General features: G+C 37.7%; 1 protein-coding gene across 1 annotated transcript; it reads right to left on the reverse strand.

Moving 5' to 3' along the window:
* Positions 1 to 4,576: 4,576 nt before the first annotated feature.
* LOC143852305 (uncharacterized protein At2g29880-like) lies at positions 4,577 to 5,550 on the reverse strand. The gene is made up of 3 exons (XM_077361703.1): positions 5,230 to 5,550; positions 4,867 to 5,145; positions 4,577 to 4,792 (listed from the first exon to the last, which is right to left on the reverse strand). The coding sequence occupies exons 1-3, from the start codon at positions 5,548 to 5,550 to the stop codon at positions 4,577 to 4,579; spliced, it is 816 nt and encodes a 271-aa protein (XP_077217818.1).
* Between the last annotated feature and the right edge of the window lie 8,319 nt (positions 5,551 to 13,869).

A 13,869-nucleotide genomic window follows, 5' to 3' on the forward strand; every position in this document is an offset into this window, starting at 1 on the left:
CTCAGGGAATTCATATGGCTAGTTGGTGTGTTCTATGCAAGAATGCGGACGAGAATCGTGACCACTTATTTTTACTCTGTCCTTTCTCTTTCCAGATCTGGCTAGGAATTATAAAACACTTCCGGTACTCTAGGGTGTTACAGAGGAATATCTCCAGCATCATTATTGATTGGCGTGGAGCTTACTTTGGGTGTCTTGGGGAGTCCTTGTGGTAAGCCATCCCATACGTGGTTGTTTGGCACATTTGGAACGAGCCAAACCAACGAATATTCAGGGCAAAGGAAAAGGCTTGGCTCAAGATTCTTTTAGATATAAAGCTAACTATCATCAAATGGAGTAGTGCCAAGGGTGGTATCCCTTATTCCGCTGGAAACTTCCTCCGTAACTGGCTTGCTGTGGTATCGGAAAAAAAATCTTTAAATAGACCTTCTCCTTCTTGGAGCCCACCACCGGAGGGTTGGTTCAAATTTAATTTCGATTGAAGTTCAAGGGGGAATCCGGGCATGGCGGGTATTGGCAGCGTGATTCGAGACCACGATAGCACTATCTGAATGCCTGTGTTGCACGGATTCTTCCCCTTACTATGCCGAATCGCGTGTCGACACGTCTCGACACGGATTCGGACTCGGATACGTGTCGAAACGTCTCTCCACAGTCAACTTTGAATTTAATGCAAATCCGACACGTCTACCAACGTTTATGACTACGAATCCCTAGATATTATAAGTTTTGCGAATTTTCCCCCAAGATATACACCAAAAAGGATTCTCGGGGGGAAAATCTCTAGATATTAAATGCAAATCAGACAGCGCTGGCAGACAGACCCACAATATTTTATATCTTTGACTATTCTTTTTTTCTCAAGACAGATCTGGCACCTTCAACCCACGACACGTCTTCCAGCTCTTTGACTATTCCATAGAGAGGGCAACGTGCTGAGATTGTATGGTGCTTTTAATGCATTCTATATGGGAAAATGATATATTCATCCTGTTTTTTTTTAACCTTGGACAGCCCACAATAGTATAAAAGACTAGTCTTAAATACACAAGAGGGGGCTGTCCGAAGTAACAAAAAAAGGGACAAATACAATTTATATGGTGTGTGGCTGTAAAGTCCAGTATTTATCAAAAAGAATTGAGGCCCACTTCATAAGATGATCCAAACGGTTCATTTGTTGGGCCACTACATAAAGAGGTTGTAGCCTGAAAATCATTTTCATGTGATGATCCTATACCTCCGGTCTGGAGAGGATCGATACATTGTGGAAACCTCCATAGATCGGAGTTATCAACAAAGGAGCAGTTTGGATCATCCTATTAAGCAGACCCACTGTTCTTTTTTGAGAGACATAACCTAGTTACGTTGTAGCCAAATAAATTAGCAATTTGGATCATCCTATTCAGTGGGCCCACTGTACTTCTTGACAGACATAGGCTTTACGGCCACAAATTCCACAGAATATTCTCATTTACTAGTGGGTAGGATTTTGGTAATTCCTCCATGGGAGAGAGGTAGTTTTTCATATGCTTCATACTCCGGTGGAATTACCAAAATCTGGTACTTTTTTCATATTCTTCATTTTTAAATATTTATTTTTATTTTTTAATTAATTTAATAAAAATGCCGAATCCGAATCCTTGATTTTTAGGTTAACCGAATCCGACACCTCGAATCCGTGTCGGATTCCGACACCCGAATCCGAATCCATGCAACATAGCCGAATGCCCTTCTCTGGGCCTGCGGGAATCTGCGAGGCAAACGAGGCAGAGGTTTCGGCCCTTCTCTTTGGTTTAAGGTGGTACGCTGATCACGGCCTTGGGCCTCTCATCGTCGAGGGCAACTCCTCCAACACTGTTGCTTGGGCTACGGCGAAATCTGGGGGGCCTTGGCGACTTGCGCCTATGATTGACAAGATTCGGGACTTGGTCTCCTCCATACACCCGGTGGTAACTCATAAGCGAAGAACATCTAATGCCCTTGTGGATGAGTTAGCCAAAGCCGGGGTGGATCGAAGCTCCACGGTTGTCGACATTCCGGTTTTGTAATCTTTTTTTTTTCTTTTGGCTTTTGTTGCCCTTGCCTATGGCTATTCTCTTGTTCTCTTGGGGATGCCTCGTCCCTGTGTACCTCTTTTGCCTTTTTCAATAATATTCGTTACCTTCTAAAAAAAAAATAAAAAAAATAAAAAATAAAAAATTATGAAAGCTATAGCAAGAGTAGTCAAATCAAGTTTATATGCAACTACAGATCACATGAAAATTTTTAAATATGCTACTCAATGAGAATATCATATATATGCCATTGCATCTAGGACATAAGATATGTTCAGTGAAGAACCCTAGTTGCTTATGGTCAAACATGAAAATATGGACATGGATATTAAATATATGACATATAAACACTCATATTAATTGATAGCATGTTATTATATAACTTCTGTTTGCATGGATTTGATCACATGAACACAATCACTTTTACTGTTGAAGAACCGTCATATACCCTAAGCCTTTGAAAACCAAAGCATGCAACAGAAAACCAACAACGACATAGTTATTAGGCATTGAAAATTTCAGATAGGGCATGATGCTAGGATCTATTTCTAAAAACTTGATATCGAGAAAAACACTGCAATCAACAGATATTCCAAGAAAAACAAGAAAATGTATGTCTAACTCATGTTTAAAACAAACACCTCTACACCTGTACACCACGATGCTAGGATCGATTTCTAAAAATATAACAACATAGCACCAAGAATGCAATCAAGTCTCAAATTACAAAACCGATAAACAACACAGCAAAGCTTGTACCCTTCTCTAGAGTGATAATTTCACTTCGCCCATTTACGATCTGCAAAAGAAACTCCTTCTAAGAAATACTGCAGTTATACTGATAGAAAAGTAACATCTCAACCCTCGAAAACACACACACCCTAATCTCCCAAAACTAATGGATCACTTTCTTCTGCAGGAAAAAACTGAAAACCCTAAAAAATTGATCAATAAAAACAATTGATGCAAAAAACTAGAGGAAATTCCATCAGCCAATCAACATTAAGGACCAAAAAGAAAAAGGCAACTTCGAAAAAACTACCAAAACCTCATAATCAAACACAAATTACAGAAACAAAGTTAATAAGAAACACTAAAATCCCTTTTCAAAAAAAAAAAAAGAAACACTAAAATCAATCAATTTATCCAAAGTACAAGACAAAAAACAAAGAAACAAGAGAGATCAATACCTTTCTCGTTCTCTCTCTCTCTCTCTCTCTCTGGTTAGGGTTTCCAAAGTTCCTCTCTCTCTCTCTCTCTCTCTCTCTCTCTCTCTCTGGAGTTAGGGTTTCTCAGGTAGGGGAGAGTTAGGGTTCAACAACGTCCTGCTAGGGGAGAAATGATTTCGTGAAATTGATCGTTAGATAGAGGTAATAATGGAAAACGATTCGGAATTTGTGAAATCTCCACCTCGCATAGGCGCCAATCGGTTTATAATCACCAAAATTGGTGATTATAGCTGTATGTGTATTTGATTACAATCGGATAATCAGATTGTAGTCTATAAGCGATTATTATATTAGTCAACCGAAGACTCTTTTAAGAGTAATCGATTTAATAATAGATTATTTTATACAATCGATTATATATAATCTCAAACAAACAGCGCCTAAGAAAGAGATCGTCATGAAATCTCAATAAGAATCGATATCGTTTCATTATGCTAGAAGCTAAATGCTCTGTTCTCTCATCGGGAAAGGGAAGTGAAGGGAAGTAAACTGATGTGGCAGAAAGGAAAGTGAAGGAAAAGAAACCTGTCAGATGAGCGTTTCATTGCACAGAAACCTGACAGAAACTACAGAAATATGCGTTTCGTTGCAGGGAAACTCAATAAAAACCTGTTAAATAGAAATTGTGACAAACTGATATGCAAAATGATGCCTACATAGAATCTAGTCTAAAATAAGTGGGTCCAACCCTCTGAAGTCAATCAAAATAAAAAAACCATGACAAACAGAAGTTGAACAATAACAATGCCAATCAAATTGTCACAAATATAGAGTTGCAAAGATATAAATCAGGCAACCAACATAGACTTGACATAAAATTGTCACAAATATAGAGTTGCCAAGATAGAGTTGAACAATAACAATGCCAATCAGATTGTCACAAATATAGAGTTACTAAGATAGAATTGCCTAGATATAAATCAAGCAACAAACATAGACTTGACATAAAAACTACATATGTATGCCAATAGATCCTACTTAATGAGCCCAAAAGCAATAATAGTATGTAATAAATAAAAAGAAGCCCCAAACACGACATGGAATGAGGCTTGCAACGTATAATAAAAAACAATACCACATAAGAAGCAGACCTTAATGTCGCATAACAAAAAGACCAAGCCAAGTCCTTACATCTATAAGTCCAAGCCAACTAACAAAAATAGTACATAAACATGTTCACCAAAAAGAACAGACAAGCTAACCAAAAAAAAGATCATGTCCAAATGAAGTCCACATCCAGAACCATCTAACAACCACATGTTTATGTACGTCCACATTCACATCCACAATCACTCATAATTCAAGGTTTTCCATCTTCCTCCACATGTAGCGCTCCCTCCTTTCTACGGTGTACTTCATAAAAGCAAGAACCTCCGTACGATTACGGTTGAGGTACTCATAAGCCCTCTCCAAGATTTCCTCCTTGAATCCTTGTAACCCAAACACGGCATCATGAAGCTCATCATTGTCAAAAGGTTCCTTCGATAGATCTTTGATTGCATCTGCAACCTTCTCCAAAGTTGAAGTAAACCCTTCCATCAAATTCATGTATTTTGCTGCACTACGCTTCGTCCCCCTCTGACCTTCATCGCTTCTTGCAAAATCTCTAACCGGAGATGAGTTCTAGGCTCAGGTTCCCTACTGCTCTCACCCACCATAGGAGATTCTGGAATTGTTTCAGTCTCAGGGGTATCGTCAATCCCCAAGTCATCTATATGCGGAGCTGAACTTTGCACCTCCTGACTAGGGGCAACGTCATCCCTACTCCACCCACCCGTGGCATAGTCTTCGCCAAAAATGTGACGAAAATCATCTATCAACACATGTTTCTCTGTAAAATATTTCTCATGTTCAGGGTGAACCTACAAGAAATTCGGAAAAATAGTTATAAATATTACGAGCCAGAGTAATTAACAAATGAAACAAAGATGTCACTTTGTACTCACAGCGACCCAAGCATTGTAGACATCTTCCGTCACTTTGATCCTCTTATTGACGTCATCCCAGCCAAATCCGCTTGTGTTTATTATAGTGTTGACGGCCACGAATTTCTTTTTTAGGGTCTTGACTCGATTTTTGATATGCTCTTTCGTCATATCTTTCCCATATCGACTATTCATTGCTCTGCTTGACACCGTGTATGCGACATCTTTAAAGCCATTGGGTATCTTGTGCCCTTCCGATACTTGTTCCAATAACGCATCCACCAACACCTTATCCATCTCAGTATTCCAGTAATGGTTTCTACCCACGCGACTTGCAGCCATCCTATATGAATTGAAACAATAACGAGAAACTCATGAGACCATACAATAACGAGAAACTCATGAGACTATACATAAAACTTATGAGACCATACAATACGAGTTTATTGTTTTTTTAAAAACAAGCTACAAATAAGCAATAAACATTAAAAAAAAAGGCGATACATAAATCAACGTTGAAAGTCATTCTACATATTCGTGGTCAATTCATTTCTAATCCTAGTCCCCTCTCGTGCATCATCGGCCCTACTAAGTGGAACATATGGGACAGGCTCTTCTTCCTCAGGCGGGATCACTGCTCGTAACTCTAGATCTACGTCATCAAGAAGATCATCATCTGCCATCTCCCTCCTAATGAAATTGTGGACACAACAACAAGCTAGAACAATATCAATTTGTTTTTCGTATGGGTACATCGGTTCCTCCTTTAAATTCTAAAGCGCTTCTTGAGGACGATGAATGCACGTTCCACTACATTCCGGAGCGATGAATGTCTGTGATTAAAGAGTTCCTCTGGCGTTCGTGGTCTTCGACCCCTGATTTCATTTAAATGATACGCTATGCCTCGGTGCGGTGTTATAAAACTACGAAGTAAAGGATAGCCACCATCGCCGAGATAAAACTTCCTTACAACGAAGAAAGTATTGTCTCAGTATCGCCATTGTCTATTCATAACCGACATAATAAGTAGAAGGAAAGGTAAAGGATACCTGGAAGGTAAGGAAGCCCATTAGGTCGTGATGTTGTATTTCCTAATATCCTTGAGTCGGATGCCGATCCTTTCCACCCAGCCAAAATGTAATTGAACTTTAAATCGAAGTCACAAACTGCCAACACATTTTGAGAAGGATAACCTTTTCGATTAATAAACCGAGACTTATATTCGGCTCTCACTTTAGCAGGAATATGAGTTCCGTCTATTGCACCAATGCAATCCTAGCATAGAAAGGTTAAAATATATTAGTCAGTATCTTGAAATAAGGCCAGAATCTTAGTATTTGAGGTTGCCTTGAAATAAGGCCAGAATCTTGGATTAGTGCGAATGACTTCTGGTATCTCACTCGTCAGAGGTTTTATAAACTCGGATTTCAAGCTTAGAATAGTTTTCAAGACCTTGTTGAAATAACGAGAAACCGTGGAACCTGATCGTTGTGTGAAGGCTCTAATTGACCGATTCCGTTGATTGTGAGATACAATATGTAAGAACATTGCAACCTGCTCGTCAATGTTGCAATGTATTGTATCTTGAAGTTCGCCGGTGCTTCTAAGCAGTCGAACAAATCGTCCGAAGCACCTGACGTTCATCCTAAGTACGTGCTTGCTTCCCTCGATTTTATCTCCCCTTAGGGCTCTCCTTGGCACTAGTGTCTTCTTAGCACTCGTTCCAATATTTTGACTTTTATGAGCTGTACGTTCCAATCTAACTTTCTTAATTGAGATGATGAAACAAGTGGGTGACTAACACAGGGCGACCCAATGGATTGATGCTTTGATACCAAATAACGCAAGGCGGATAGCGAAATCAATGTGCTGATTTTAGAATGGGATTTTTAGGCAGCTTATTTGCAATAGCAGCAGGTGGCTATAGCAAATATGCGGTGCGGCGATGGCACACAAGCAGCAGATGGCTTGTTTATCCGGCAACAATTCCTGCAATAGCAGCGTGACAAATCCGAGGGACTCAATAAATTTTTATTAATCAAAAGCTTGTCAAACGTTCACAATGGATGGGCTTATATAGATTTTCTATGGCCAAAATAAAGAAGAATCCTAAATAAACTCCAACTTCTATCCTAATCCAACTATAATTAAGAAATAAAACAAATCCCTAGAATATCTCCTCTAATTGGACGGTGAATAATGAAAGCCAAATTTTAAAATCCTAAAGTTTTTCTACTACTTTCTAATTTTATTCAAAGAAAATCCTACCAAAAGTAAAACTCCAAATTTTTCTATAAACTAAATCCATAAAAGATTGCAAAATTCCTCCATTCTACGTTCCCTAAAATTCTCAAAAAACAATCCTATTAAAAGTAAAACTCTTTAATTTCTTAAAGTGTAGTAATCAACGTGAGCCGTTGATCTAGATGCCATCCAGAATCACCCAATCTGAAGGCCTTGAGCAATCTTGACTATTGATCTTCGTCATCGTACGAGATGCACCTGCATCAGACCCCCTTTCTTGAAAAGAACTCGTCCACGAGTTTAGATCAAGGTCAACGATATCGGATGTGGTTCGCACTCCGACTTTGAATTGTAGGCCTTTCCAACGAATTAGATACTTTCACAGGACAATTACTCCAGCATGCTTCTACTGGCGGTGGGATTTGATTCGATCAGAAAGTAGGCCCTCGATGTAGTCTTTGAATTTTGGTGGCGAAGGCAGAAAGTAGCTTTTACTTCGATCGGGATCAAGAGCTTCGTATTCATCGAGGCGGGACAGATCTTCTTTCATCTCTTTGGCAAGATCTCTTGGTGCCAGAGCACTTCTAATTGACACGTTATCGACATCTTCATCAATTTTCTCTTCTTCTTCAAGCAAATTCTCAATGAGATCAACTCTTGGCCTTGTGTATCCTTAATGATGACAACTGGAGCTTGTACATTAGTTGTCTCCTGTTGGCTCTTGAGCTTCAACAACACCGTCAGAATTAGTGATTTGGAGCTTTGATCCGTTTCCGGGGCTCGTCGTGGCGGAACTAGAGACTATGACCTTTCTCTTTACGTAGTTGTTTAGCCTGGAGCCTTTGGAAAACTTTTAAAAATTGATCACTAATTTTTTCCAAGGTGCTTTGCCAAGGAGTTCTTGAGAGTGTTCCATACATTCCCACCAAATTTCGGCACGACCTCTGACAGTGTCTTCGATGCAATCCATTATCTCTTCATGATTCATATCTTCTTCAATGTACTTATCGATGGCGTCAATCCAATCAAGGCAATCATTTTCATCTTGGCTATGTGGGATCCGGAGCTGTAATTATATCGGGCTTTTCTTGGCATATTTTCTTGTTTAGGATTACGAGAGAGATAGAATCACCTATTCCCTAAGCTCTAATACCAAATAACGGAAGGCGACGCAACGGATGCTCTGATACCAAATAAAGCAAGGGAGGATAGCGAAATCAATGGGCTGATTTTAGAATGGGTTTTTTTCAGGTGGCTTATTTGCAATAGCAACAGATGGCTATAGCAAATACGCGGTGCGACGATGGTACACAAGCAGCAGATGGCTTGTTTATCTGACAAGAATTCCCGCAATAGCAACGGGACAAATCTGAGGGACTCAATAAATTTTTATTAATCAAAAGCTTGTCAAACGTTTACAATGGATGGCCTTTAATAGATTTTCTATGGCCAAAATAAAGAAGATTCCTAAATAAATGCTAACTTCTAACCTAATCCAACTATAATTAAGAAATAAAACAAATCCTTAGAATATCTCCTCTACTTGGACGTTGAACAATGAAATTCAAATTTTAATCCTAAAGTTTCTCTACTACTTCCTAATTTTACTCAAAGAAAATCCTACCAAAAGAAAACTCAAAATTTTTCTCTAAACTAAATCTATAAAAGATTGCAAAATTCCTCCATTCTACGTTCCCTAAAATTCTCAAAAAAAAAAATCCTATTAAAAGTAAAACTCTTTAATTTCTTAAAGTGTAGTAATCAATGTGAGCCGTTGATCTAGATGCCGTCCAAACTCACCCAATCTGAAGGCCTCGAGCGATCTGATTAAAGGTCGACGATCTTGATCGTTGTTCTTTGTCATCGTGCTAGATGCACCAGCATCAGTGACAATATCACATACACACAAACAATGTTGGGCGGTGATAATTCGCCCCCATTTACCTGATATCCGGTTGTGAAGCCCACCAACTGAATGTTACAGGTCTTTTAGATCTTTCAACTAAGGGCCTGTTTGGATCCTCATGCATTTGTATTTTGATTCGAATTTGAGTTTTGAATTCAAAACACATCAATCATCTTCATGATCATGTTTTAAGAGAGAGAGAAAGAGAGGGAGGGAGGGAGAAATAATAATATATAGATGAAGTTGATACTTGTATAGAGATAAAGTTGTGTAATAATTATGAAAGACGATGATAAAAAGAATATTTACAAATTTAAATTCAGTAATGTAGTAGTGAAATGTACGTCTTGTTTTTGGGTTTCAATGACTTTAAAAAAAAAAAAACAAGATAAGCAACAAGATATGCTTTTGCAAATAATTAAATATATTTAAACCTAATTTAAATTGTTTTCTTAGATGAATCATAGGCAATCTTGCTATGTTTCAACTAACAAAAGCTAATTTATGAGCTAAATGATAATTTTCTAAATTAAATATAGATTTTGAATCCACATTCAACATTTTAAAGAATTTTCTAAATTAAAAAGACTTTTCAGACTTAATTTCTTTGCAAAACTCTATATAAGAGGAATTAAGAGGCAAAAAAGTAATCTCCCAACAGCTACCGTCTGTTTTAGCATTTTCTGAACAAGTAGCATGTGACAGTGATTTTGTAAGAATTCATGAAGATGAACATTTTTTGCATCTCGCATGTGGACATTAATTTTTCCAAAGAACTACCGTCTTTTTTAGCATTTTTCTCAATTTCCTAAAACAGATTCGATATGGTTATTGTAAAAAAGTTTCATTTCAAGAAGCCTAGGGTTGCTGCGTATGATGATGCCTGATAAGTCTCGTTTAGGAAGGATATTAAGAGTAAGTTCATTATAGTATACATTAAACACGTTTCTTTCCTGTCATTCATTTTCTTTCCATGTAAAATTTTTATTAGAAGAAATGTTTACTAAAATTTTGTGTAGGCTACTGATATTGGCTTTTGATAATTGCACTAACTCACCTTGTCTTTCTCGTCTAAAACATTTAATTGCTGAGCCCTTCGTTTTGAGAGAGAGAGAGAGAGACCATTGTGACTTGTGAACATGAGTAAGAAGGTCAAAATGGGGCGAATGTACATCGTGAGGGGGTGAATTTATCAGCACCCATATACTGAACGTGTTTCTTTCCTTTGCCATTACTTCTCTTTCCACGAAATTTTTTTATTGAAAAACTCTCTACGGTTGTTTTTTTACTCCTCATCCGTAGAATGGGTGGACTCATCATAGTACAAACATGTTTAGATTGGAGAAGTTTGGAAAGGACACATATTTCTAAAATTTATACTTTTTATATGCAGAATAGCTCGCTCAAAAGCTGTCTATAAAAAAAATAACCTTAATAATGCAGCTGTGTATCAAAAGCTTTACCATGAATGACAACCCTTACATTAGAACTAAAACATTCGATCAAGAGGTATCAGAGCCGTAGTAATCTACAGCATCGAAACCCCATTTTTGGATCAAATTTTTTATTGGACTCCAAAACTGATTACTGGAATCAAAATTAAATGAAATTTTACTCCGAAATTGGTACCGAAACCGAAATTTTAAACCTTGGTTTATACAACATAGCGGACCCCACCTTTGAATGATTTTAGCCATCCATTTGATATATATTGCTTTTTTATTCTCGTTTTATACAACATAGCGGACCCCACCCAGGCATGAACCAATCGTGCGTAGTGGAACATAGTGGGCCCCACCTTTGAATGATCTCAATTATCCATTTGACATGTCTTGTCTTTTAGTTCTCGTATATATGGTGAAAAGATTCTCTCCTAATTTTACATAGTCTCCAATGCCAGGATCCTTTAATTTTATCTTAGTTTCCAATGCCAGGATCCTTTTTAGTATTTTCCGAAGAAGTACCTGCAGGTGACACTGATTGTCAGAATTCATGCAGACGATCGTGGCCATTAATTTTTCAAAAGAAACCACCGTCTATTTTAGCATTTCTCTCAATGCAATAGAGACAACAAAAGAGCAATAAAATCACCATACCTTTTAGTTTTCGTATATATGGTGAAAAGATTGTCTCCTAATTTTTACATAGTTTCCAATTTCAGGATCCTTTAATTTTATCTTAGTTTCCAATGCCAGTATTCTTTTTAGAATTTTCCGAAGAAGTACCTGCAGGTGACAGTGATTGTTAGAATTCATGCAGACGATCGTGGACATAAATTTTTCAAAAGAAACCACCGTTTTATTAGCATTTCTCTCAATGCAACAGAGACAACAAAAGCGCAATAAAATCACCATAATCATCTTATTACCAATTTCCAAAAACAGATTTGATATGATTTATGTGATAAAGCTGGATGCATGGAGGCTTCATCTCACCTCCTCCCCCTCCCCCTCTCCAAAACAAATATTCCAAACCCTAAAACATACCACCCAAATTACTTTCATGACATGGACACCCATTAAGGGTGGTGGGCCCCACCTATGATTGATTTGAAGAAACCTAGGTTTACTAGGTATGATGATGCATCATAAGTCTCTTTTAGGAAGGATATTAAGAGTAAGTTCATTGTAGTATACATTAAAAACTTGTTGCAGACCCGTGCGATGCACGGTGCGAGGAAAGTAAGATTCACAATGGAAAATATCATAACTAAACAAAGGAATCATAATCAACATGTTTTTTTTAATATTCCCATAGAAAGTATTCCTAAAACCCCATTTCATGTTTTTTTTATTTATGTTTTTTGGGGAAAACCCTATTTCGGGTTTCATTTTCCCTCCATTCCTCTCTCTCTCTCTCTCTCTCTCTCTCATTGTTGGGTTTTGATTTCTCATGGCCTTGATTTCTTTTTTTTTTTGTACAGATTTATAGATTTTAGGAATTTTTTTGGGGGGGTTTCTGTTTTGCAAATTGGGTTTAGAAAGAAGGGTATCTGTTACTACCCGGGTTGGCCTTTGTACATGAAATCATCAATGGGCAGAAGTTTTGGGTCCAGTACATCGAGGCATTTAGATTAATTAGGGTATTTTCTTCTGAAACCACATTGCACGTTTTCTTGAGGCATTTAGATATTCTTGTTGGCAGCTTGTCTGAGTTCAAATCATATTCATACATGCTGCTTGGATGCATCTCTCAAGATTTATTACTATGAGAATTTGAGTTCAATTCATATTCATACTATTGTCTGAGTTCAATTCATTTTATTGATGCAGCTTGTCTTAGAATTTCTTGTCACACCATCTAGGCATCTAACCATCCATATTCCATATCTTGTTTATCTTATTAGATGTCGAGCACGGGAGACACCAACATTCCTAATGATGTACCTGTTGGAGGTTTAAGTCCTATTGAGGAAGGCACGTCTCAAAGTAAAGCAAAGGTATGCCAAACTAAGAAAAGGTCTTTTACATCTGGAGTGTGAGAGCATTTTGCTAGACTTAAAGATCCGGAAGGGGGGAAAGTTGAAAAGGCAACATGCAATTATTGCCAAAATTCTTATACTTGTAGCAGTTCTTATGGTACTAGTACGTTATGGAAGCATATTAAAAATTGCACTAAGTATCCCAATTTTCAAGACACGAGGCAAACACTCCTTTCTTCATATCAATCATTGTCACAAGAAGGGGATAGTAGTCTTGTGGCATGGACATTTCACCAAGAGCTGTGAACGGAAGCGCTTAAAAGGATGATGCTTATTTGAGCATTATGGCGTTGAAAATGAAGGGAAAATTTGACAAGTATTGGGGGAACATCGATAAAATTAATATGATGTTATTACTTGCCGTGGTGTTGGATCCTCGCTTTAAGTTGAAGTATATTAAATTTTGTTACTCTAACTCTATGCTTCGGAAAAGGTTAGTGCACTCACTAATAGAGTATATGGAGTATTCCATCGTCTTTTTGTGCATTACCAATCTCTTTCCACATCGCCTCCCAATAAAGTTCAAAACTTAGATGAGATGGAGGTTGACAAGCAAAACCTAGATGCTTGTAAGCAAACTATAGATCTTGTTGATTCGGACTTTGTTGCATTTTTAGAAGAAGAGGAGAGCGTGGATACTAAGTCTGAGGTGGATAAGTACTTAGAAGAAGGATGTGAAAAGCAAGACCCAAAATTTGAAATATTGTATTGGTGGAAAGTGAATAGTTCTAGATACAAAATTCTTTCCAAAATAGCAAGAGATGTTCTAGCTATTCCCGTCTCTACTGTTGCCTCAGAGTCAGCTTTTAGCACCAGGGGTAGTATTCTTGATCAGTTTCGTAGTTCTCTAACCCCTAAATTAGTAGAGTGCTTGATTTGTGGACAAGATTGGTTACGGGCTTCGCCACTCCCTATTGAAGTAGAAGAAAAGCTAGATGAACTTGAAGAATTTGAATCAGGTAACATTTTATTTGTTTTTTTATTGTTGTCTTAATTCTTTTGTTATAATTAATTATTGTTACTTGGATGC

This window comes from Tasmannia lanceolata, unplaced genomic scaffold, assembly GCF_043159265.1.
Source record: "Tasmannia lanceolata isolate RefF3 unplaced genomic scaffold, GAP_Taslan_0.1 ptg000019l, whole genome shotgun sequence".
NCBI lineage: Eukaryota > Viridiplantae > Streptophyta > Magnoliopsida > Canellales > Winteraceae > Tasmannia > Tasmannia lanceolata.